This window comes from Mus caroli, unplaced genomic scaffold (genome assembly GCF_978045245.1).
Source record: "Mus caroli unplaced genomic scaffold, Mus_caroli_1 scaffold_4, whole genome shotgun sequence".
Lineage (NCBI taxonomy): Eukaryota > Metazoa > Chordata > Mammalia > Rodentia > Muridae > Mus > Mus caroli.
This window is the reverse complement of record NW_028227259.1, coordinates 114,530,029-114,555,894: the sequence shown is the minus strand read 5'-3', so window position 1 is coordinate 114,555,894 and position 25,866 is coordinate 114,530,029. Positions and strand designations below refer to the sequence as shown.

The 25,866-nt window shown below is 50.9% G+C and overlaps 1 protein-coding gene across 9 annotated transcripts in view; it reads left to right on the top strand.

Annotated features, from left to right (window-relative positions):
• Positions 1–3,044: 3,044 nt before the first annotated feature.
• Positions 3,045–25,866, top strand: part of Fbrsl1 (fibrosin like 1) — an 89,879-nt gene continuing 67,057 nt past the window's right edge. For 8 of the 9 annotated variants that reach the window (XM_085837022.1, XM_085837021.1, XM_085837020.1 and 5 more), the window contains exons 1-2: positions 3,056–3,717; positions 18,515–18,715. In XM_085837022.1, coding sequence (XP_085693148.1) covers positions 3,430–3,717; positions 18,515–18,715 — 489 coding nt within the window. In that variant the 5' untranslated portion in view covers positions 3,056–3,429. Of the gene's footprint in view, positions 3,718–18,514; positions 18,716–19,475; positions 21,885–25,866 lie in introns of those variants that run through there. The other variant, XM_021162186.2, reaches the window with a different exon arrangement.

Sequence of the window (25,866 nt, the reverse complement as noted above, 5' to 3'; positions counted from 1 at the left end):
AGATACCAGAAGTCTCTCCCGGGATCCAATTGTTTACAGATCATTGCTGCTAAGCTTGTCCTCTTTTCTGTATTCTTACCTCAAAAAGACTGTTTTCTTTAGCCCCCGCCCCCCTTAGATAGTGGGTCAGAATTCTAAGCCTACTTACCCTGACACTCTGATATTATGACTCCAACTGAAGTGCAGTTGCTTGTCCACCCCCACTGCTGAGCCTGCCTTCTTACTCTATTGAAAGCTTGACTTTCTTGACTTTCGTCTTACCCAGGTTCCTTCTCCCAGCTGCTGTCGGGATGTCCAGCTAGCCCACCCTATTTTTGTTTTCTTCTCAAACTCTAATAACACGTCCTCAAGCTTTCTCCTGAGCATTTCTGTACATATCTTTACAAAACTAAGAGCTCACAGAAGTGACCTGTATTCCTTTATAACGGAGGGGAGGGGGGCCCTGATAACCTCAACCAAAGAAGGAACGGGTGAGGATCAGAGCTGCAAGGAACCAGGCAAAGGCCTGGGATGTAGGCCAGTGTGTGGGAAGCAGCTGTTTGGTTTTTGTTTTTGTTTTTTGTTTGTTTTTTTGGGGGTTTTTTTTGGAGAGTCCCTATGTTGGTGGGGTTTCCACCTACAGGTAGATAGGATTATCACTTCCACTAAGAAACTAGTATAAACCAGGCAGTGGTGGCGCATGCCTTTAATCCCAGCACTTGGGAGGCAGAGGCAGGCAGATTTCTAAGTTCAAGGCCAGCCTGGTCTACAGAGTGAGTTCCAGGACAGCCAGGGCTATACAGAGACACCCTGTCTTGGAAAACCAAAAAAGAAAAAAAAAAAAAAAAAAGAAGAAGCAGCAAGTATAAATTGTACCACAAACTTTAGCAAGTCCTTGCCAACCTGGGTGAACACTTGGGTCATCAAAATGGTCCTCTAAGTGGAAGCAAATGAGCCCAGTTTACAGCTCAGGTAAATGAAGCATGTTCCAGCCCCTCTTAGGCCTCCCTCCCTCCCTGTGTCCTGTGGGAGAAAATCAGTACAGGTGTCTTTCCATAGCAAGCCTCCTCTAGGGAACAACTGAGCTAGAGTCCCTTCCTCCAGGGAGGCCATGACTAGTCTCTAAGTTGAAGATGAATTAACAGAGTTTTTAATCCCAGGAGAGCTAAGGAAATTGGGAAGAAACCCAGAAAGAAAGGTCCTGGACCTAACCTGATCTCTGGAGCCCCTGCCTTTCACTGAGGCAATGCATTTGAGAACAAAGGAGACCTGTTGCACTGGCCAGTTTTGTGTCAACTTGACACAGCTGGAGTTATCACAGAGAAAGGAGCTTCAGTTGAGGAAATGCCTCCATGAGATCCAGCTGTAAGGCATTTTCTGAATTAGTGATCAAGGGGGAAAGGCCCCTTGTGGGTGGGACCATCCCTGGGCTGGTAGTCTTGAGTTCTATAAGAGAGCAGGCTGAGCAAGCCAGAGCAAGCAAGCCAGTTAGAATATCCCTCCATGGCTTCTGTATCAGCTTCTGCTTTCTGACCTGCTTGAGTTCCAGTCCTACTTCCTTTGGTGATGGAAGTGTAAGCCGAATAAACCCTTTCCTCCCCAACTTGCTTCTTGGTCATGATGTTTGTGCAGGAATAGAAACCCTGACTAAGATACCTGGTAAGCAAGGATACCTTTTATTTCTGTTGAAAACTTCAAAAATCGGGTCTCAGCTCTTGTTCTTGGAGTGGAAAAGGGTTGACCTAGAGTGAAACTCCCCACAAGCTGGGAGTGGGGTAGTCTCAGGAGGAGGTGTCTAAAAGAGAACAGTTAGCAGGAATGAGGAGCTGCCTTGGTTCTGCGTCTTTCCAACTGGGTTCTTTACCTAGTTAGATGCTAGCTCTGAGTGACTCTGTAATAAAATCTGGAATGGGAGAATGGGAAGAGGGAGGACCGACCCCCCCCCCCCAGGTAGGCTGGCAGGTGTGTTGGGCCCCGTGTTGTTAAGTGAAAGAGCACACTTGTGAATGGTAGGCCACGTTCCCAGATGCCCCAAGGGACACCTTGGCAGAGAGCCTGTGGCCATCTCAGGAGCCAGAAAATGTGCACTTGAGGTCCTGTCCAGGGGCATTCTTCAGTCGTGTCTGCTTCCTTTCAGGGCCTCTGCTGCCCAGATGTAGGCATGACTCAATGCCACTTTTCACTCAGTTGCCCAATGCCCAAGCTGTGACACCTCCCTTCTCTTCATGTCAAATGTTCCCACTGGAGGAACGGCTGAGACTTCGTGCCCCAGCTCCAGGGCATCCCAACTGGGGAAGTTGCTGAGGAAACCCACGGTTTTGTCTAGTTTTGTACTTCCTATCGGCGGTCCCCAAGTCCTTAGACTAGTGTTGGCAGGTCTCTAAGGAAAGCCTACTTGAGACTGGAGGGTTTGGTTTTCAGGGCGCTACCTAATTTTACATGGGGACCAGAGTGAAACTGAGCTTGAGGGCTTGCAGGTGGACGATGACGTACACGCTGCTTCTAAGACTTCAGCACAGTGAGCCCCCAGCACCAACCTACCTACTCTCTCACGTGCTTCCACTCAGTTTGCCGGAAGCTACTGTAGGTGCATAGACTCATCACCACCTATGTGAAGGGCGGAAGGGGCGGCGCTGACCGCCACAAACTAGCCGCAGGTGGCTGGGCAATACTTGTAGGTAAGCACTAATTGCCTAGTGGGCGTGGTCAATAAGACGAGGTCTGAAGTAGGAGGGATCTGACCATGACTAGGCTCAGCGACCTGCACAGGTGAGCAGGACCGGAAGGCAAGGGCGGGGCTTAAGGAACTGAGAAAGCTTAGACGAGAGAGGTGGAGCCGGGAAGAATGGGGCGTGGTCTGACGGGGTCGGGGAGTCGGAATTCTAAAGAGCTGTGCGCAAACGGGTGTGGCCTGTTGCAGGGGCGGAGCAAAGGGAAAGCTCCCCCCTTTCGGGGGCGGGGCTTAACGTGAAAGGGCGAGGGGCCGCTCAGCGCAGAGCCATTTAGTCCGGAAGGGCGGGGTCAGGGCGGGGCCAGGGTGGGGCGGAGTCGACGGGTCAGCCTCCCCCAGCTGCGCCCGCTTCCTCTGGCACTCCGGCCCGGCGGAAGTGCGTCAGTTGTTATCCGCTCTGGCCGCTGCCACTACTGTGTCTGCCTCACGGTCCCGGTGCTCAGAAGCTCCGCCACCCGTCGCCTTCTGCCGCTGCCCGCCGGTCGCCATGGGCCGTGTCCTCGAGGGCTTGGTTTAGGGCCGCCGAGAGACCGCCGCACTCCGATGCGCCGGACCCGGGGTCCTAGCCCGCGCGGCGTCCGGTGCTGAGAGCCCGCGCCCGGCATGCCCGCCCCGGTCCCGAGCCCGCCCCGGCCCCGAGCCCGCGCGGCGCCCTCGCAGCCCGGCGGCACCGCGTAGCAGGCGGCGCGGGGCGCCAAGGTCACCGCCGCGGCGCCGCCATGGAGGCCAAGGTCCGGCCAAGCCGGCGTTCGCGCGCGCAGCGAGATCGCGGCCGGCGTCGGGAAGCCGCCCGGGACGCCCGCGCGCAGAGCCCGTCGTCGGGTGAGGAGCCAGAGCCCAGTCCTGGCAAGGAGAACGCGGGACTCCACGGCGCGCCGCCTCAGCGCCCTACGCCTCTGCGCGCTGCGCGCCCCCCGCGGCGCCGTCGCCGCGAGTCCAGCTCGCAGGAGGAGGAGGTTATTGACGGCTTCGCTATAGCCAGCTTCAGCACCCTGGAGGCCCTGGAGGTAGGTGGGCTGGAAGGCCAGACCCGGGACCAAGGAAACGCATACGCATGCCTCCTGGGCCCGTGCTGCAACCTTGCCAGGAAGAGGACCTGGAGTGAGGGGTGTGTGGGAGGACTTAAACCACGCCACCTAAGCGGGCTTTGCAGCGATCCTTACTTGTTGCCAAGTTATCGCTGCGTCCGGGACCAGCTGGGGAATTGGACATTGTTGGGCCTCGGGGAGGCAGCGACGATAAAATGGACACTTGGGATTCTTCCTGTCCGATGGTCTCTTAAGGGTTCTTTGGAGGGAACCGGGAGTCAACTGGCAAACCCTTCTTGGTGATGATTGCATGGGTATAGGTAATAGATTTGCTAAGAATACTACGTGTTTGACTGAGTTGTCGTGCACAGTATTTGCTGAGCAAAGTGTCCTTCCGACCTGAACTCAGGTTAGTAGAGAAGGAAGTGAGAGAAATGGTTAGTGAGTGAGTGAGTAGTCACTGTGTCTCTGGAACTCAAGTGGTTGAAAATGCTGGTCAGGCCTTCAGGGCACTAGCAGAACCTTCAAACCCCTAGGAATGCAGAGATCTCCGTCTGGGTGAACACTTTGGGGACCACATCTCATCTGCTGGGCTGTGGTCGCAGGGATCACTGCAACCCTATTCACTCTTGCCCTGACTGATACCTGCGATTACCCAGTTTCAGGCCAAGCTCGAGAAAGGGGAATTGGTCATTGGATATCTAAATGGAGTTTCCCCCAAGTTCATATTCTAACCCTGGGGTCTGTAGAGCTGAGAGGGTCAGTTGGTGATGGCCACTATGAGTAGCCCTGAGATGGGTGGGTTTGATTCCCATGCAGGGCCGATGCCCACTTTGTGTTCAGCCCTTGTGTCTTCTGGGGAACATGAGATGAGTTATAGGCCCAAGCCAAAGATCCTAAACTAAGATGATTTTGTGGGGTGTGTTGTATTGTGTCTGGTGCTGATGTGCTAAGAAGACACGAAGGCTTCGGGGTTTCTGCCTTAGTGATGATAATGACACAGCCAGACAGTATGCTAAAGCCCCTACTTTGCAGCCATGGTACCACAAGTTCCAGATCTGCAATCTCATTTCCTACCTTGCCACACCTGTGTCTGCTAGGCCCATAAAGAACTCAAAAGATCCTGCACATCTGTTTAGCCTTTTCCACATTTCTTCTTTTGGCCTCTTTTGGGTCTCAGGCTTTACAGCCTCACCTTAGGTGTTCTGTCTACCTGTGTATTGCTTGGCCTGTTACACAGCTTTTGGTCTCACCTTCTTCCACACTGTGGAGACTTGACTGGTATTCCTGGGCTTCTGCCCCTCACACTTGTCAATGCAAGGATTGAGCCTGCGGGTTCCCAGTACCCAGAAGGAAACAATCAAGGCTCAACATATTAAGGAGTGAATACTTGTGAAGAGAGGAAAGTCCAGAGTTACTGCCTTAAGGTCACATCACACTGTCGTTAGACCAGCCCATTTGTATCTAAATGGTCTGCTTGTGTTGTCTCCAGTTGTATTCTCTGGCCTTTCCTCACCTCTTCTAGGCAACATCTAGAGGGTTGACTTGTACAGTCTCACCAGCTTATCCAGGTTCTGAGAGATTACCCTGCCTCTCCTTACACCTATACAAAAACTTGGTATCTTCATGAGCAGCCCCACCTGAGTTTGGCCTTGGAAAGTACTTGGTTTCTGGACAGATCTAGATCATGTCTAGAAGAGTTTTGCTGGGTATCATTTACTGGCAAACTGTAGTGGATTTTCTCCCTGAGATCAAGTAGTTTATAATCTCATCGTATCATAGTGATGACGAGTTCACTCTGCCAGTCGTCTTTACAGATGTGAATTCATTTATCCCTTCAGATGACCTTACGAGCAGGTTTGAACACTCCCACCTGTAGAGAGATCGGAGATACAAGCAGACTGGAGTTTACAGTCTGGACTGTCCTGCTTCTGATTCCTTTGCTGTGTGTGTAGCCTCACTTGTCGGGGGAGATGGCCTGCCAGGGTCAGCAGGACTCCAGCCCAGAAGGAGTCCTGCTCTTCTGCTGTTCTTCTCCTGCTGCTCTTCTCAGCAGTGACTTTAGGATCCCCACATGCCACAACACTATTTGAGTGTCATTCAGCAAAGTCTGCATAATCCCCCAAAGGCAGTTCAGTATATGTGAATGACTTCTGAGATGTATGGAAGAATGTCTGTGCAGCTCCCTGTGCCAGGGCAGCCTCAGATATCTCTCTTCATCTCCCCTTGTCCTTGTAGGGGATGCAACCTTTGGCTCTTTTGTGTCTGTGGGGATAGCTACTTTCCCAGATGTCATGGTGGTGATTGTTGGAGAGAGGGTGCAGTGAGGCACTTAACCACAGATTTAGATCCATAGAACCATGGTTCCTCCCTCCAGCATTTAGGAAATGTAGATTTTCTTCCTTGTGACAATTCTCTTGGTGTACAAAGGTGAGAGGAGACTGCTCCTGTCACCCAGCAGTGAAAGGGTGAGGAACTGGTTTAGGGACAGAAGCATCCTCTCCACTCAGTACATGTGCCTTAGGTCACTGAACAAGTCATGCTGGTACCTGTATTTCTTTCTAGGAGGCAGGCTGAGAGCCCTGCATTCAGCCCCAGGCAGACAAGCACTTTCTATCCCTTAAGGCTAAGATTATGGGGAGCCAGGCTCAGGCCCATGTAGCTTTAAGGTGGCCAGCATCAAGAGCACTTTTTTTTTTTTGGTTATTTCGAGGCTGGGTTTCTCTGTATAGCCCTGCTGGCTGTCCTGGAACTCACTTTGTAGACCAGGCTGGCCTTGAACTCAGAAATCTGCCTGCCTCTGCCTCCCAAGTGCTGGGATTAAAGGTGTGCACCACTGCCGCCGCCCCCCCCCCCCCCCCCCCCCCCGCCCCGCTGTTTCAGTTTTTTGAGACAGGGTTTCTCTGTATAGCCCTGACTGTCCTGGAACTCAGTCTGTAGACCCAGGCTGGCCTTGAAGTCAGAAATCTGCCTCTGACTCCCAAGTGCACCACCACTGCCCTGCTTAAGAGCACATTTTTTTTATACCGTTTTCCAGCGGAAACCACACCTGTGCTTTCATGTCATGTGATTTTGTGGATTTGTTTGTGCAAATTGATTGAGCATGATCAGAAGGTCAGGCTCCCTGTATGTAGTGGTGGTGTGGTGGTGGATGGTGCACTCCCAGCATTCTGGAGGCAGAGACAGGTGGATCTGTGTGTGTGTGTGTTCAAGGCCAGCCTGGTCTACATAGCTGGTTCCAGAACAGCCAGGGCTACACAGAGGAACCCTGTCTTGGAAAACAAAAAACCAAAACAGGACAAAAAAAAAATTGGGTGTCCTGTTGTTTCAGCCCCAGTGCCACATTTATTCCATGGGTGTCTACTGTTTTTTAGAGCCTCTGTCTAGGGAAGTAGCCAGGGACAGATGTACCCCTACACATGAAGGGAGGTGCCACTTACTCACAGTGGAATCATAGCACGTAACAACTATGGCACTGGCACCTAGAGGATTCCTTATAGCGGCCATAGAGAGCTGTGCTGCCTAGACAGGGAAGGCACACAGCCGAGCAAGCGGAAGGTTTCTCACAATGGAGGTGCAGTCGGGTATATGGATGCAATGCCATCTACAGTGGGAGGAGAATTCCCAGAGGAGAAACAGCTGGATGGCCAATATGACCTACATGGAGTTGAAGGATGTACCTTACAATGGAGGTTGGTAGAGCTATATATACTATCTACTTAGGGAGGGAAGATAATTGCTTCTTACCTCTGTGCACTGTGAACTGTACTGGGGACAAAGATGAAAAGAAAAATTCCCCCAAATGCTGTGTGCTGTGGTGCTCATGAGTTACTTTTTCTAAGTGTTGTGGTTTTTTTCATTCTCTGGTCAGTACATGTGACTTATAATTCATACAATATGTCTATAAAACCACACTGTGTACAGTGCTGTGCTTAAACTGTTGTGACAGGACACAGTGATACACACTTCCTTAATCCCAGAGGCAGAGGCAGGTGGATCTCTCTGTTCCAGGGCAGCCAGGGCTATGTAGAGAGACTTTGTGTGTGTGTTGGGGGGTTGGGGAGGAGGAGCCCAAAAGAGCAAGAATAAAAGAGCAAAAGTCTGTTAGCCTAGCTGACAGCTACCAGTCTCCTGTGACGCTGAGAATGGCTGAGCAGTAAACTAGACCAGTGGGTTTATCACGAGTCTCTTGTTTGCAGGTACAGGTTCTTGGGACACAGCTTGGGAAGGCTGTGTTCACCCTGGCTATGTTCTGGGGTGGGTGATCCTTCTGTGAGCTGCTGGTAGGCTGGGTAGGGAGTGCCCCATATGGTTCAGGATCTGTATCCCCTGCCATGTCTGTGTTTGTAATAGCTGTGGGGACTGAGACCAGACAGACACCTAGGTGAGGAGAGAAGAGAGCTATGGCAGGTGGCATTTCCCATCTAGGAGCCTGTGATACCTCCTTGTGGCTGCTTCCTGGCCTGAGGTTCAGGGTGTGTACATGCTTCATCCCAGGTCTGAAGCCTGGAGCCTAACCTTTTCTTGTACGGGGCATTCGCAGGTGGTGTTGATCTAGCTGATCTAGCTGTGGGGGGTGAGGGAAAGACCAGTTCTTCTGAGGGGGATGAATGGACACAGCATGTGAAAACAAGACCATCTCAGGCCCTTTGGCATATATGAGTGCACAGTGCACCTTGGGCAGCCCGTTCAGTGCCAAGGCCTTGTCTGAGCAGACAGCTTCTTAGCCTGCCTCGCCTGGTACTGTGATGCAGACACCCCTTTCCCCAACTGTATAGTTTTTAGAAGGGTCTCATTTATCTCTTGGAAACCCCTTACCTGTGGTTATGGAAAGCTTTTCTTTTTAGCTTATTGGGCCTGCTAACCTCTTGGCTTGAGCTCTATACATCTGGATCCTTATGGCCACATCTGCCTCCCTTGAGTCCCCATATATACCTACTTCAAACCTGGACCTTGGCTTGCAACTGCTCTCTGTTTGGAAGGCTCTTTTCCCAACTGTCTGCTTGCTTAGGAAGGCCACAACAGGGCACAGTACTGCCTGTCCCAGCGGGGCTCTTTCTGCTCCTCTAACAGGCTGCCCCTTTCTGATTGTCTGCCCCTCAGGAGACAGCAGGTATCTGTGTTCTGTTCCTTCTCTCTTCACCACTGACCCACCACTGCCATCCATACCCCCCACCAGATTCAGATCTGCATGAACAGTGCTCTAGGAACAGGCCTAGTGTGACACCTGGAGGAGACTGAGCCAGCCGTGGTTGTCAAAGTGGGGCTCTGAGAGTGGTTTTTGGTCATCCTGGCCTTGAATTTGCTGTGTAGCTGATAACTTGTCCTGTCTCCCGAGTGCTGGGGTAAGAAACGTATATAATAGCAGATTTGGTGTGGTACTGGGGTCAAAGCCATCCTGGACATGTTAGTCAGATGTTCCACCGCTTGAGTTGCATTCCTAGCCCCTTGGTCGTTCTTGAATGAGTAGAATTTTGTTTTATTTCTTACACTTCTCCCCTCAATTCTTTTTTTTTTTTTCCTCCTCAAGACAGGGTTTCTTTGTGTAGCCCTGACTGTCCTGGAACTCACTCTGAAGACCAGGCTGGTCTTGAATTCAGAAATCCACCTGCCTCTGCCTCCCGAGTGCTGGGATTAAAGGCGTGTACCACCACTGCCCGGCCTCCCCTCAATTCTTGTTCTGCTTCAGTGAGAAAGCCATTTTCCCAAAGCTGCTCCCAGTTGCTCCTAGGCTGTAGTACTTTTGAGTTCTCGTTAGGTCCTCCAGCACTTGACTCTGGCCATCTTGCCTTTGTTTATAACTGTAAATTTACTCTGCTGTCAGTTTGTCATTTCATCTTGTATTTCCTAGCACTGCTAGAGCCATGGATTGATGGTGTTTCTCTGGTATCTTTCTTTCCCTTGTGGTGAGGACCCTTTAATTTTGGTTCTCATGTGCAACATCTCATAGGAACTTCTGGGCCTTGCTACTGAGCCTGGGCTTGTTCTTGGGATTCAGTAACATTTCAGTTGTGAGCTCTTGCAGGTGTCTGGAACCCCAGAGAGGGCTGTGTGAATAGGGGGCGTCTATTCCAGGTTTTGCTATGAGCTTTGTTGCTATATTCCTGGTGGGATTGGTCTAAGACTGTCTTGTTCTGCCAGCTCTACTGGATTGAGAATTTCTCTTTTTTCCTGTACACTATCTACTTTTTTATTAGACAAAATTCTCAGGTTCCTGAATCCAGCCTTATTTAACTGGTCATTGTGGTTGGTGGTGGGGCCTGGCTTTCAGTCAGGAAGCCTATTGGGAGGCAGCTTATGAGCAGAAGCTAAGACCTGGTATGCACAGAGTACATAGCAGTGCCCTGCTAAGACCGGGGCACCTCACCCAGGTTATAGTGTTCAGAGGTCTGGGAAGGGCCTAGTCCACTCAAGTCCCAGTGACCCCAAGCTGCTCACCTCCGTACCCCTCCATCCAGACTCCACAGTCATTGGACAACTAACTTCCTTGTTCTCTTCCATGAGCTGCCCGCTCCTGCCAAGATGATCCATGCTTGAATCCAGGCCCAGTGTTTGCCTACAGCTCTTCCACCTGCTGGGTCAGCTGCTGCTAGGTGGGTTAGAACCTCCACTCCCACACGTGCTTGGGTGTGGTTTTGGCTTCTAGCTCTGGTCGATGGTATGGGGATAGGAGGGATGTGATGGAGACTGTGTATAGGGTAGAGTAGGAAACCAGTCAGAACATTACGCTGGAACAGCAGGTACCTGGCTGGCTCTCATACCAGCCTGTTGGCCCCAGAGCTCTGCTTTGCAGCCATCCATGTGGAATTTTTGCCATGTTCCAGAGGTGTGTGTGCAGTGTCACCTGTGCCAGGAGCTACTTTCTCTGTAAGCAAAACGGAAGGCAGCCCTTGGCTACAGAGGCTAAGCCTAAGGGTATGTGAAGTAGATCTGCTTCACCCAGCAAAGAGGGCATACTGATTCTGACAGATTGGTAAAGCTCTAGAGGGCTTGAGGGAGGGTGATGCCACCTAGGCACACTCTTTGCCAGGAGCCTGTTCCTCAGCCCTCTGAACTGCAGATTAGAAAGGATCCGTTTGTTTCAGTTTGCAGGACTGGAAGTCCCTAAGTTTATAACCTGAGGTTTTGGCATCCCATTAGACTTCATCCAGCCTCTGGCTATAGGTCTGTCTCATAGCACATGAGCAGGCAGGCGAAAAAGGCACAGAATGGTGGGTCTCAGGTCTTCTTGAAGTGAACCAGCCAAAATACAGCTGGGAGAGGAGAGGGGGTGCTGGTGGCTTTTGGGGGAGGTTGGTCATTGTGTAGCAGCTTAGAAAGTGTCCATTTTAGATTGGCAAGCTAAGGAATGTATGGAGGCTGGGGCAGGGGGTCCCCGAAGTACCCAAGGTAGCTTCTTAAACCAGTGTGAGATGAGTGTTGTGGGGACTCAGGGATGCTCTAGTGCCATGTTCTGAGATGCTAAGAAAGGTATTAGTGCTCACCGCAGCATGAGCTTTTCTGTGTGGTTTCTGTTGAGAGTTTGATGGACAGGTGCCAGTTGTAGCATGTGTAGTGTATACAGGTGTGCACTGGGGTGACTCCTGCTAGATGCCTGGCATGTCATGGCCTGACAGCCCAGCTGATTCTTGCTTGAAGCAGCTGTCCCAGTGGTACCTGCATTTGCTGCTGTACCGGCCAGTCCCTCTGGCAAGTCCCTCTGGCTGTAAGGAGTAGGGGGGTGTGTTGGTTTCTGTGGCATAGCTGTTCCTCAGAGCAAACCCTAACCAGGTCAATGCTGCACTATCTTCAGGATACAGGTGGTTGGAGGATTTCATGTGTTTATCCTCTTGGTAGCCTCTAAAGAGGCTGCAGCGATGTTCTCATCCTGAAAAGGCACAGACAGAATAAGGCATTTTCAGAGTGTAGACTGCTGGTGAGTGACTGAGATTCAGGCATAGGTTCCTAGAGAGTGGCCTTTTGTTTCTGCTTTGTCCCATGTTGGTAGTAACCCTTGCCTTGGCATCTGACTGACCAGCTGACTTCCTGGCTTCCATGGCCAGCTTTTGCATTTTGGCTGTGGTCCTCACTCCTCCTGACAAATTCCTCATCTTCAAAAGGCCCAGGCTCTTCTCTTTAAAAGCTAGATTTCTCACAGGGATCCTTCTCATCTGCCCTGACCACATTGCCCCATCAGACCCTGGCTCTGGGGCTCCTGTTCCTATTGTATAGGGCTTTGGTTGCCTTTGACCAGGCTCTGTTTGTATGACCTGCCTGTCCCTCTTTCCATGTTGCCAGTACACTTAGAACTGGGACTGAACGGCCCGACCCAGTCAGGGAGGAGCACAGTGACTGCCCAGGAGCTTCTTTTCACTGGGGTGAGGTGGTGATATTTTTACTATCCCTAGCTTCCCCCTTCATCTGAGATAGGGATTGGTCAAGCAGAGTTGGGAATATTCTTGCTTCTCAAGGCTCCAATTCCAGGGAGTTTTCCTGTCACCCAGGAATAAAATCTACATCTTCTAGGGTTCTAGGAGCACCATGAGCCTTTCTCAGGGCTCTACACATTCCCCAGCAGTACAGCCACTGTCTCCTAGCTCCTAGGAAGAGGCCCTTTGCCCCCCAGCCTTGCCAGCCAGGAGTAGCCAGGAAGTCTGTGAACTGCTTGGGAAAACCTTCTTCCTGCTCTGGGCCTTAGTTCCTTATCTGCAGGGAGGGTAATGAGGCAGCATGTCTACATTCTCCCTGCCAGCCACTGGACACTAGGATGAAAGACCTGTGACAAACATGCTTAGGCCCCTCTGAGTCTGCCTTTCAGACTCAGTCTATCCCAGGTGGACAGACACTGCTGGACCACAACTTGCTGTGGGCTCCAGTGCAGAGAGGAGAGCAGGCCCTTTCCCCTTCTCGACCCATTTTAGTTCTCCTAGATCCTTGCATGTCCCCGGCTTGTGGCATCAGAAATATCCAGGCTGGCTTCAGCTGCCCCTGTACTACAGAAGAGGCTTTGGGGACACCCTGGATGACAGCTGACTAGCAGCTGTGCTGAAGCTTGGAGGGGCCTGGAGTGTGGCAGAAGTCAGACATGAGATGTGTCTTCCCAGGGCTTAGAGGAGAAAATGCTGTTGGCTTAGAGGAGAAGATGGCCCAAAAAAAAAAAAAAAAGCCGGGCGGTGGTGGCACATGCCTTTAATCCCAGCACTTGGGAGGCAGAGGCAGGTGGATGTCTGAGTTCGAGGCCAGCCTGGTCTACAAAGTGAGTTCCAGGACAGCCAGAGCTATACAGAGAAACCCTGTCTCGAAAAACCAAAAAAAAAAAAAAAAAAAAAGAAGAAGAAGAAGAAGATGGCTTGATGGCCTGCCTTGTCTCTGGCTAAAGAGGATAGGCTAGGAAAAGTGACTTAGGGGAGACTGCCCCTCAGGGGTATGGACCTCATAGGAGAGCACTGAGGGAGGGTCCAGTCTATCCTGACTAGGGCAGAGGGACTTGAAGGCCACCACTCCCAGGATGTCCTAGAGCTTGTATCAGCCATATGCAAGGGGTCTTCTGCCCTAGAGTCCCAAACCTTCTCCCCTTCTTTCCTGCCTTTGCCACAACGGTTGAAATTTGTTTCTGCTCTGGGACCACTTTGTTCCCACTCCTTTTAACTGTCCTCACTCAAATCTCCATAATTTCTTGTTTTTAGGGCCGTGGAAAATTCTGTGTCTAGAGTACACCGACTCTACATCCTCACAGAAAGTGGTCCCCAGCCGGCCTTGGCGTCAGACCTGAGAGCCCATAGGTCCCTTCTACAAGTGCTCTCCTTTCTAGCAAATTGCTAGCTACCTATAGGGCATCTTCCTCATTGACCTTGCTCAGTCCTCACAGCGCTCAGAGGGGAAAAAATGCCCCAATCAGAGAACAAGGCTGTAGTCTGTCTGAACGGACCATGGCCTTTCAGCAGATTGGAGCTGAAAGGAAGGAAATGTTAGATTGTGGATGCATTGATTGTGGAGACTGATTTCAAAACTACTGCCCAGGCCAGCATCGTGGACTTGAGCTTGTAAAGGGTCACACACAGTTGTTGGTAATAGCATGGTACGGATCCCAAGCACATAGCTCTCTAGGGTTGGTCTATTGCTATGTATTGCAATGCTAAATTCTAACGCCCGTCTAGGCCTAGGTGTAACTTACAAGCTTTTCTTATGCAAACGTTTTGTTCCTTTATTTAAAACTATTGGTTAATTGCGTGGGGTGGAGCACCCTCTGGAAGGCTGGGGTGGGGAGGGGAAGAGGAATGTGATGTGGAACTTTGGGAGCAGGACAATGACTGGAATGTAAATAAATAAAAAACAGGAAAAAAGTCTATTGGTTAAAGGTTAAATAAAATTAGCTACAGCCAATTACTGGAGGGATTAGAGGTAGGTAGGTTTGGATCAACCTGGATGGAGGAGGAGAACTGAGGAGGAAGGAAGCCACCACGAGGAGAGAACACACGGCCAGGAGAAACAGCAAGTATCTGGGATATACTGCTAGGGAGGTGGCCAGGCCAGCAGTTGGAAAGTAGATTAGGGGTTATTAAACACCCCCCACCCCCGCCCCAGTAATTGTCAAAGCCAAATAAAATAACGGTAGTCTGAGTCACTTTATTTGTAAGCTAGTTGGGGATAAGCTTAAACTGTATTTTTACTACAAGTGGCCTGCATGCTTCCACGTCTAGTTACAGCTCCTCCCTGAATAGTACTGCTAATGTCAGGGCTTCTTACCTTCTTGCACCTTGTTTAGATAGAGCAAGGTCTGCTTTATTTCCAGCTGACCCTCTGCCTAGGCAGAGTTGTGCCACTGGACTGAGATCCGAAGGGATGGTTCTTTCCTACAACTTTGGTGGGTGGAAGGCTCAAGATACTTTGCTCAGCAGTTGCGGGATGGGCTGGGGTCCACCTTGCTGCCTCTGGCCTCCCCTACTTTTCCTAGACTTCAACACTATAGCACTGGCTCTGGAGTAGCATGGTCTCTTTACCTCCCCATTTCATGTGGCAGTCCATACTACTTACTTGGCCTATACACTAAAGCCTGCTGGCGGCAGGGTAGTGGGTATGGAGGTGATATCCATGAACTTGGAGATTTCAGAGATGGTGCAATGGCCCAGAGCCTTCTGGAGCAGGTAAGAGGTCATGAGGGTCTGTAGAGATGTGACACAGGTTCTGTGAATGAATTCAGTAGCCATTAGGGAGGAGTGTGAGCTGAGGAGAGGGAGATCTGAGTAGGAGAGCTCTCTATTTGCAGCTGAAGAGGCAATTAGATGTCGTGATAGTTGGCACTGCCTACTTGCAGTCAGGACTGCAAGGATCTAGTGTAGTTCATGGGAGTCCTGCCTGCCACCCAGAGAACAAGCAAACAGGTAGGTTCAGCAGGAAGTGAAGTGTGAGGACTGCTGGGATTTTTCTGTAAACATACTTACTTTTGTTTCCTGTTCATTGTTTTATCTTTTTTTTTTTAAAGATTTATTTATTTATTATATGTAAGTACACTGTAGCTGTCCTCAGATACTCCAGAAGAGGGCATCTTATTACAGATGGTTGTGAGCCACCATGTGGTTGCTGGGATTTGTCTCACCAGCCCCCTGGTGTTTTGTCTTTATTGAGGGTCTAGGGTCCCCTGGCTGGAGTTATAGACAGCTTCGATCTGCCATGTGGGTGCTGGGAATTGAATCCGTTTTCTCTGGAAGAACAAACAGTGCTTTTAACCACTGAGTTATCTCTTCAACTCCTGTGTGTGAGTGCGTGTGTCTTTTTTCCCTCCTTTTATCCAAGATAGGGTTTTTCTGTGTAGTCCTAGCTGTCCTGGCTGGCCTCGGAGATCTGTCTGCCCCTGCCTCTCTGAGTGCTGGGATTAAAGGTGTGTGCCGCCACCACTACCCAGCTGGGGCTGCTGGAATTTAATTTTAAATAGTTGGTTTGGTGAGAAAGGTCCTTGAATGCTGAAGCAGTGGTTGCCTATCTATGTAAGGTTCCTGGGCTCCAGAATCAGCCTTCCGTGGTCAATATAGTGAGTTGGGAAGCTGGGAGCAAGGTTTCAAACAGACTGTTCCTGGGCTAGGCCTCTCTGCTTTTGTCTTGGGCTTGTTGGTCACAGGAGTAGGGGTGAGTATGTACCTTTCTGGCTAAAAGGAGTGGGGCTGAGCCTCGGAGGGCCATGATGCGGGTAAGCAGCTTGGATCCCAAAGGAGGAGCAAGTCTCATTGTGGTTGGTTTACTGCAGTGCAATTAGAAATTTTGTTGGTGTTGTATAGTAACACTTGGTGGGAACAGTCACATTAAGTCACCATCAGAAAATTGAACAGCGGAGAGGGATGGGCAGTAGTGGTACATGCAGATAGAAGCAGGCATATCTCTTGATTTTGAGGCCAGTTTGGTCTACATAGTGAGTTTCAGGACAACCAGAGCTACTCAGAGAAACACTGTTTCAAAACCAGAAAGGAAAAAGAGAAAATTGAATGGGCACTCAGCGTTGATATTCTTTCTGAGGAGGGAAACAGGCTTGAAGGCTGGCGTATGATTGTGAGGCTGTTGCCACAAGTGGGGCCTTGTGTCTGGGATTAAGTGTTGGTGGCTAACATTGATATATATGGTAGTCAGATCTGCTGTGCGCTCCAGCTTATAGCTACAGGTCCTGGCAGGATGGCCCTATGGGCTCCCAGGTTTTGGCTTCTGCTGGAAGTTCAGAGAGGAGCTGCATTCCCCAGAGTTTGGAGGAGGGTTTCCTAGCACAAGGCTCTAGGGGCACTGAGACCAAGCTGTCTTTTTGAGCCTTTAATGTTTATGTTGACTTTAAGGTATTCAGTACTGGTTTTATTTCCATCCAATGAGTATCTCACAGAATGCCTAAGGCTCTGGCTTGTGGCTGCACAACCTCTCAGAGCTTTAGTGTTTAACCAGTAGGGGGAGGTAGATTGTAGAACAGCTAAAGGCAGCCCTGTATTTTGTGTTATTTCCCTTTGATGATCTGAGTATAGCTCAGGCCAGTGAGGATCCCTTCCCTCACTGGTGCTCCAAAGTCAGGGCTTTTAGAGACAGGTTCTCCTGGGCAGTGTTGTGATCAGACAGACAGAATGACCCAAGGTAGGCCAGATGGTGCTCTTTTTGTTTTGTTTTTGTTTTTCTGAGATAGTGTTTCCTGGAACTCACTCTGTAAATCAGGCTGGTCTCAAACTCACAAAAAAATCCACCTGCCTCTGCCTCCTAGTGTTGGGATTAAAGGCGTGCGTTGCTAGGCTTAACTCTTACACTTTCTGTGCTCTCCTACTATGTCAGGTGATAATGAGTTTAAACCTGGAGTTTTAGAATTGAGGTTTGGTGACAGCCCTTCTAGTACCTCTTGAGTTATCTTTGTTCCTTCTGGCTAGGGTACATACATATTCATGAAGGAAAATTAGAAGGTCTCTTCTCTTAGGGAAGGGTCTGGCTGCTGTCACTCATCAGCCCTTCCCTAGGCTAAAGGGGATAGATGACCAATAAAACAATCCCATGTGTGAGATTAGACCATAGAGTTTACCAGCTGAATTGGAGGGGCCAGTGGAGTCTTGTCTTTTTAAAAAGAAAAGTACCAGCCAGGCAGTGGTGGCCCATTCCTTTGATCCCAGCACTTGGAAGTCAGAGGCAGGCAGATTTCTGAGTTCGAGGCCAGCTTGGTCTACAGAGTTCCAGGACAGCCAGAGCTACAGAGAGAAACTCTGTTTCGAAAAACCAAAAAAAAAAAAAAAAAAAGGCAAAGTGCCAAATAGATGCAGAGGGAGGATAGTCAATTTAAACCTGAGGCAGGGGCCCAGTTCTGCAACCACATGGCTGTCAGCATCCCTCTCTTGATATTTCTTTTCTTCTGCCTTCCTGGTTTTTGGGAAGTCAGGGCTTGCCTCCTGACTGGCGTCCTAGTCAGACTGTTATTGCTTAGTATCAGTTAAGTTAACCTCAGTTTGTTTACACTTTGGGTCTACTACACCCTAAAGAGAGCACCATGTCACCTATAACATCAAAGTCTGTAAATCTTTCCTTTTTTTTTGTACATCTTAGCCCTTAGCAGCAGGACAGTTTGACAGCCCAGGACCCTTGTGGGAAGGTGACTTCAGTGAGAGGACAATGAGGTCAGGACCTGCAAATACTTGTGTATACTGCCAGGAGGTCCTTATACTCAGGCCCAACCTGTCCAAGGCAGGGAGGCAAGCCAGGAGACTCAACTCTTCTATCTCTGGGAATAGGAGGCATGACTACATACAGAGGCATGACTACATACAGACTTTCTATTTTCTGGGAAGCTGTGTTTTTCTGTAGACCTCTTCACTGGCACTGCTTTTGGGCGAGTACATGTCAGTGTTTACCTCACCTCTGCACCACCATTTGGGATCAGTGCTGGTCGTTGCTGCAGAAGTGGGGGCCTCAGAGACAGGCCAGATGACCATCATGACCTTAAGAATCTGAGGATAATTGACAAGACACCTAGGAATAAAGTATGTCAGCTGGGATGAATTGTAGGGAATTGGGATCACGTCACCTGGGAGGGTAACTTCCTGTGGGGAGTTTGATGTTGCCAGGGGGCATTTCCTGGGTATCACCTGATGAGCCCCAGGCCAACATGTCACCTCAGAGAGGTATGCCAAAAGTGAATATCCTACAGTGCTGTATACTAGACCCTGGGAACTTAGGGACTTAGGGCGTCATACATCATCTACCCATACTCGTCCATTCTCCTTTAAACATGGCCTTTCCATGGTGTCCTAGGATGTTCCCACAGGTTGATGGGCATTTCCTTTTCCCTCTGCAGAAGGATATGGCTCTGAAGCCACATGAGCGGAAGGAGAAATGGGATCAACGCCTCGTGAAGAAGCCCCGAGAGTCAGAAAACTGTCCATCTGCAGAGCTGAGTGAGAACAGGCAGCCCCTGGAGGTGGGCAATCCAGGGCAGGATGCGGAGCCCTCTTGTGATGAAGGGACTAGGAAGGTCCCTTTGCAGCCCTCCAAACAGGTGAGCATTCTGTGCCCTTCCTTATTAAGACCTCTGCAGTTGTGGGATCTGCACCAGGACCAAACACAAACCTGGACCCCCACCCTTCGGCGTTTGGCCTGCCTGGCAATGCACTCCATCGTTGCTGGGCTTGGGGTATGGGGTAGACAGGAGCCAGGCTGGTCACAGAGGTTCGGGGACCTGTCTGCCCAGCTGGAAAGACCTGCCTGGCCAGTGCTATTGCTTCTCCCCAGGAGTACATGGGTATGTGCTGGCCAGGATGGGTGACAGTGCCAAGCTGATAGGCCGGCCCCGTTTCCCACTGCGTCCGTCAGGTTCCGCCGACTAGGTGTCTGGAGACATCTAGAGTGTCTCTGTAAATGGATGTGGGGACCATGCTCCTGCTAAGAAAGGGGAATGTTCAGCCAAAGGCTTCAGGTTGGTGGTCCAGGAGTGAGAGGAGAAACCAAGGAAAAGGATGGCCCCCTGGAGGAGCGTTCCTACCCAGATGAGGTCTGTCAGAGCAGGTGGTAGCTGGGCTGGGCTGCCTGAGCATGGGTCTGTCCTGGGTCATGGCTCAGTGCTGCAGCTGCATTCTTCTGGGGACCCTCGCTTCTGTGCCCTCTTCACAGAAAGGGGTTTTCTCAGCAGTTAAGCCTCTGCTCTGAGCTCCTTTGGGAATTGGGCTCTGGAGAGGGAATAGCATGTCTTGGGCCTGGGCAGGATGGGGGGTCCACTGGCGCACCTGCCCAGGTGGACACATACTCTTTCTTCCATGCAGGTGTGCTCCCCAGAAGGGGGGCCGCTCCCAGCCAGCCCCTGGCACCAGAACGGCCCGGCCCAGCACCAGCAGCAGCAACAGCCCAGCCAGTCCAGCCAGCCCCAGGGGCCCCTCCCAGCCCCAGGGCAGCCCTGCCAGCCCCAGCGGCCGCCCCCGGGTCAGCGTGCTTGGCCCCATCGATCACTTCTAGGCTTGAGACAGCCCTGCCAGCCCCGGCGCCCACTTCTGGGCCCTGGTCAGCACCATCGTCCCCAGCTTCTGCTTCCGGCCCCAGATCAGCTCAGCCAGCCCCAGCGCTCACGCCTGGCTCAGCCCCGCACGCCTCTCTTGGCGCTTCCAGGCTCCAGGCAGCGCCTGCGGTCCATCCAGACTCCATGGCATCGCTACCGCCCACTCCGGTCCCTGTTGACCTCGTGTCACCTCTGCCGGTCTCTACTGACCGTTTGGCACCGTTGCCAACCTTTGCGGTCATGGACCACACTGTGTCCTTGTGACCAGCCCTGTAGGGCTACCACAGGACAGCACTGCCAGCCCCCACAGTCTCTGCTAGTCCGGTGTCATCAGTGCCCTCGGACTCTCACCTCGCAACCACGCCGTCGTCCCACCAGCTGCCTTTCAGGCCAGTGCTGTTGCCCCCAGCGGGCACTCTTGGCCTCACGTCAGCAGAACCAGCCCCATAGATCCTTCCTGGGCCAGCCTAGCTGCTCTCAACAGTCATCAGTGGGCCCCAAGCAGCCTCACCAGTTAGTTGAAGGCCCAGAACAAACTAGCCCTCCCAAGCCTGCCCTGCTGAGCTCTAGACAGTCACGACAGCAGAAGTGCCCTCGTCTTAGCCCAGAGCAATCCCACATACCCAAACAGCCCCTCATGGGCCCAAAGAAACGCCTGCGGTCACTTCTGGGTCCAGACCAGCCTCGAAAACCCCAACCGTTACTTCCTCTTCCTGATCGCCCTTCACTTCTGGGACAGCCAGGCCTGGCCCCCCAGCCTCTTCTGAGGCCCCTTTGTCAGCTGAGACGGCAGTCCCTGCTGGGACTGGTGCCAGCTCGTCATCCCCGGCCTTCAATATTGGGCCATCCCTTCAGGCCCATGAGGTCACAGTGGACTCGACACTCTGCCCCAGGGGTGGCCCGCCAAGCCCCATCTGTGAGTCCTGGAGCCTGAGGCTTGTGTAGATAACTTCCTGGGTGAATTTGTTAAGCTACAGTTGGACCACACTAGTGAGAACCGGCTCTCTTTAAGCCTAAGATGGTTTCCCAGACTGCCCCAAGGCTGTTTCCTGACTACTTTGGCTGATTGGGCCCATCTCATCAGAAGGAGAGATGAACTCCATGTCATCCCACTGTCCCCTCCATGGGTATCAGGCCTCTTGGTGTTACTGTGCTCCTCACATGCGCTGCTTTGTGATGGACAGCTCCTGGGAGAGGTTACACAGCCACCCTAAGGACTTGGAGCTGTTGGGATCCCTCAGCATCTTTCGGTGCCTCTATTGCCAACTCTGTCTTTGCATCTCTGAGTTTCTCACGCATGTGTGCAGGTGTGAATGGTGTGTATATGTATGCCTGTATGTGGTGGACATGTGTGATGAAGTGCCAGCCTAGGCCTCACTCTCCCATCTCCCCCTCACTGCCTCTTCCCACCAATGTAGTATTCCCTGCCCTGAGCACAGTGGCTTAGGTGACTCGGCCACACTGTGGATTTGGTTGGCCAGGTTTCAGGTCACAGCTTTCTTGGCTGTGGGATGATGCTAGTGTCTACTTGAAGATTCTCCAGCCACATGAGAGATGTGACGGGGTGGTGACTCAGTGGCTGCTTCCCCACCTCTCAGGGCTCTTCTTCCACCCCAGAGGCAGGGTAGGGCAACTGGAAGCCCCTATCTGGACTCTTTATTCCCATTATAACAGTGTTCAGCCCTGATTTTGACACCTGTTACTACAGAGACATCTTTGGGCCTGCACCTGTCCCACAGCCCACACTACCTGTGATCAGGGGTTGTTTACCCCCGCCCCAGCCCCATCTCAGGGCAGCCCCGCACTGGAGTCCAAGTGGCTAAACTGAGCCCCTGAAGGGAAAGTGAGCAGAGCAGAGGACACTACTAGACTTGGAACTTCAGTGCTGGCTACCTGGGGTTCTATGGGCTGAGCGGGCCAGGGCCCCATTCTTACCTGGTACCTGCTTACCCTGACTGTTTACCCCCCTTTCTGTTGTTCAACTACAGCCTCTGAACTGAGAATTTGGGACTTATTTTTCTGATTGTAAAAATAAAAAGTGCCATGCCATTTTTATAACATTACTAGTGTTTTATTATTATTTAAATAGATAATCTGTGCCCCATGATTTATTCCATTGAGTGGTTTTATGTATCTAGATTTGACTTTGCATTTACTAAGTGCTAGATAGAGGGTCCTGTGGGTCTGGGAAGGCACTGGCCTGGCCGTGACCCAGGCATAGGTAGGCAATAGAGGATTGAGGTGGATGTTGAATTAGGTAGAGCTCTTGAGGGCAGGATTCATGTCCCTCTGAACCAGACCTACCCATGTCAGTGTATTGAGAAGGGTTGGTTGCATGGGGTGGTCCAAGGATCCTAGGGCCTGAGTTAAATTGCCCTGGACCTACAAGGGCTAGGGAAATCCTACATCTACATAGGTCCTTCTGTCCTGCCTGGGTCCAAAAAGTCCTTTTAGCATCCTCTGCTGCCCTCTTAGCCTAGTCCAGGGTTGAAAGACCGGTCAGTTGTTAGCATAGAAGGTTGAGGTTGCCATGACCAGCTGAGTTTCTGTGACTGGGAACTGGGGCTTGGCATCATGGGCATTTGATAAGGAAGACTACTTGAACTCAGTGGGCCAGAGGGTACAATAGCTTAGCAGGTAGAGGTGCTTGTACACTGGTCCCATCCCCAGATGCCACAAGGTGGCAGGAGAGAACAGATTGCTGAGAGCTGCTCTCAGACCTTCATGGCAGACACTGACTTGCATTCAAATATATGCATTTACACCATTAAAGACTGCATATGCCCAGCACGGGGAGGGCAGCATCACCAGGGTCCCGATGGCAGGGTCACACACATGGGCCACGTTCTGGAACCTGTCTTGGGGAACTGCTGTTGTGGTCTATGTAATTCTGAATAGCTGGAGATCCAGGCTCCTCTGGATCTGTCAGATTCTAATGTTGCTAACTCAGCTGTCTGACCAAAGGCTATGTGGGCCTGCTAGGATGTGCAGCTGGGTATATGGGCCCTGAGGTGAGGTTGCCTGGAGCGGCCCTGGAGGGAAGCTTGGGTCCTGACTGCTGTAGGGGGCAGTAGGCTCATCCTAGTTGAGGTGACGTGAGTGGGATCTAGAAGACCCTTTCGAAATGGACCTTGGGAGCAGTGCCATCATCTGATTGGCCATTATCATCTTACTGTTGCTAGGGCCTCTGCACCAGGTTCGGTGTAGCTTTCCTTAGCTGTGAATGAGGTAGCATAACCAAGGAGAAGGAAGCCTGAAGACGCCAATGGGGTTCCCACTGAGTGTAACAGGAAGATGAGCCCCGTGAGTAGTTGTAAGTCTCCTGGGAGTCTAGGTAGCCCCTTTGTAGGGCCTGGAAGTAGAATGATCCTTGGGTTTTACCATGGCTGAGTCAGAATGTGAATTGGGGCAGCCTAGGAGGGAAGAATGCAAGCACAAGCTGCCTTGAACATCACCTCCCCAAGACATTTGCATGAGCCTGCAAGTGCATGCGTGTATGTTTTACCTGACTCACCACCCTGCCTTGCAAGGCTGCAAAGGTTTGTCTAGCTAGGCAGAGGCTAGTCCATCCTGCTCTTCATGTTAGAAACACAGCCTGTGAAATGAAGTTACCAGTCTTCTCAACCTGCTCACCAGGTTTCATCCAGAAACTAGTCCCAGCAAATTCCAGCTGATAACCCTGCAGGGGCCACAAACTAGCAATCTTAGAAGAAGGGCATATGGCAGAGGGAGCAACCAAACCTTGGCAAAGGAAGTGAGGTCGGACCAGAAACAGAAGAATAATGTCTCAGGGTCTTGGAGCAGCATGTCTTGGTGAAAGGAGGTGTCTGCCCCTGCCCCTGGGAATAGCCAGTGGCATGGCCTGACCTGGGATCTCTACCTGCCTGTCAACCCTCCCAGATGGGCTCAGATTCCCAGTGCACAAGTGGCAAAGTGGCCCTCGGCTTGAAGCGGAAGTGACAAGTGGATGCCCCCACTGTTGTCACTAGATGAAAAACGAGTCCACAGGAGCTAGTTTTTCAGCCCCACTACAGGATCTCCTGGGCAGTTTCTAGAGAACTAGGTATAGATAGGTTTGAGTAGGGCCTGGACTCAGCAGCACTCTTGGTGGGCCACAAGGATTCGAAATGTATTATATAGTAAGCCACATCAAAAGCAGACCATCAGAGTGAGGAGTTTTGTTTTTCAAGGCAGCTTTTCTTCCTTGTAAGCATGGCTGTCCTGAAATTTTTTTCTGTAGAAGAGGCTGGCCTTATACTCAGAGTTCTGCCTTCCTCTGCCTCCCAAATGCTGGGATTTATAATTGATAGCATTTAAATTTGCTTACTTGGGGTGGAGAGATGGTTCATTGGTTAAGAGCACTGACTGCTCTTCCAGAGGTACTGAGTTCAGTTCCCAGCAACCACATGGCGGCTCACAACCATCTGCAATGGGGTCTGATGCTTCCCGTGTGTCTGAAGACAGCAATGGTGTACTCATATATAAAATAAATAAGTAAATCTTTTTAAAAGAAAAGAAATTTAAGTTTGCTTACGTAAAGTGTTATCATTTTAAGATGTAATTATGAAAGTAATCAGTAATGGATTACTGGTGCGCACCTGTGATCCTAGCATTGGGAGACTGAGGAAGAATCATGAGTTTGAGATCAGCCTTAATATTAGACCTTGTCTTTAAAAATATCACTGAGATGTATTTGTGTGTTTGTGTAGATCTGTGCTTCTACACAGTGTTAGAAAGCTAGCCCAGGGCCTGAGGATACAGGAGACATGTATTGGGTGTGGGAGCTAGCAGAGTCAGACACTTACAACGTCTCAGATAACCCAGTGATAGCAGCTGTGGGGAAAGACTTCCTGGTTAATCTATGAGGCCTATGCTTCCAGTCATTGAAAGTCGTGAGGAGAGGAGTTCAAGGCAGGAGCCTGGAGGTGGGAGCCATGGGAGAAGGCTGCATGTTGGCTTGCTTCCTTGTTGATGCTCGGCAAGCTTTCCTACACAGCACAGGGCTGAATGTGAGTGACAGGCCCACAGGGTACTGGGAATGGTCGGCCACACAGTCAAAGCTGATCTATCCTTTTCTTCAGTTGAGAGCTCTTCCCAGGTGATTCTAGGTTGTGCCAAAACTGACGATAGAACGCAACTTGGACAAGTAATAAGCCGAGAAATCCCTTGCTAAATTAACCAAGAAAAACAACACACGCTGCCATTTCTTAGGTGCCATAGACATGAAATAGATGATCAGGAATGGGTTTAATTCCAAGTCAACAACTGAGTGATACAGATAAATTCCTCAAGAAATGTAGTCACAAAACTGATACAAATCTGGGTGTTGATAGCAAATACCTATGACCTCAGCAGCTGGGGGGCTGAGGCAGGGGTATGGCAGATTGTTGTTTATAGTGGTACCCTGTACCACTGCTGACTGGCCAACACAGGCAATAGTGATGCCCTTGGCCTCTCCACAGACTCTGACTAGCCTGTAGGTAGGTAAGCAGTGGGGTTTCCCTGTAAGTATGGTCTGTGTGACAGGGTCTTTAGAGCGAGTATTCCCTCTACCCCAGCTTCCTGTATGTTGTATGCAATCCCTCAGGACCTGACTTTCCTTGGGCTAACTCATCTTTGTGGGTTTTGTTGTTTTTTTTTTTTTTTTCTAGCTGTCCTTATGTGTTGACCCCTTTGCCCACCTTTCCCCAACCAGGCCCATATATCCTTACTGACCAGGAGCTCTTCTGCGCCTGTCTCGCTACAATTGCCTGCCATGGTTTGCTTAGGTTTTTCTGAGCAGTTGGGGGCAAGGTCGATCCCACTGAGGAGGTGTGAGCTTGTCTCACAGAAAGCCAGTTCTGTTCCTTTCCTAGTCTGTGAAACTAGCTCACAACAGCCCACCTTCAAGGTTATCAAGAGGACTGGTGAGTTTGACTTGCTTTGTCTTTCTTTAGCTGGCATCTGGCAGTGTCTGCTGATGACTGTGATCAGAAGTTTCTGCCGCCTCAGGCACTGGGAAGTGGACCTGTTCCTGAAAGCCAGCTCTGCAATGGCTGCATGCCTGTTCACCTTTGCCAGGCTACTTTCTCAGCAGGGCCTAAGACCTGTGGCTCTCCCATTGTTCAGTGAGCTAGAAATGGCTCCCTTCCTGGGGATTGGATGATCCTTTTATACTCCAG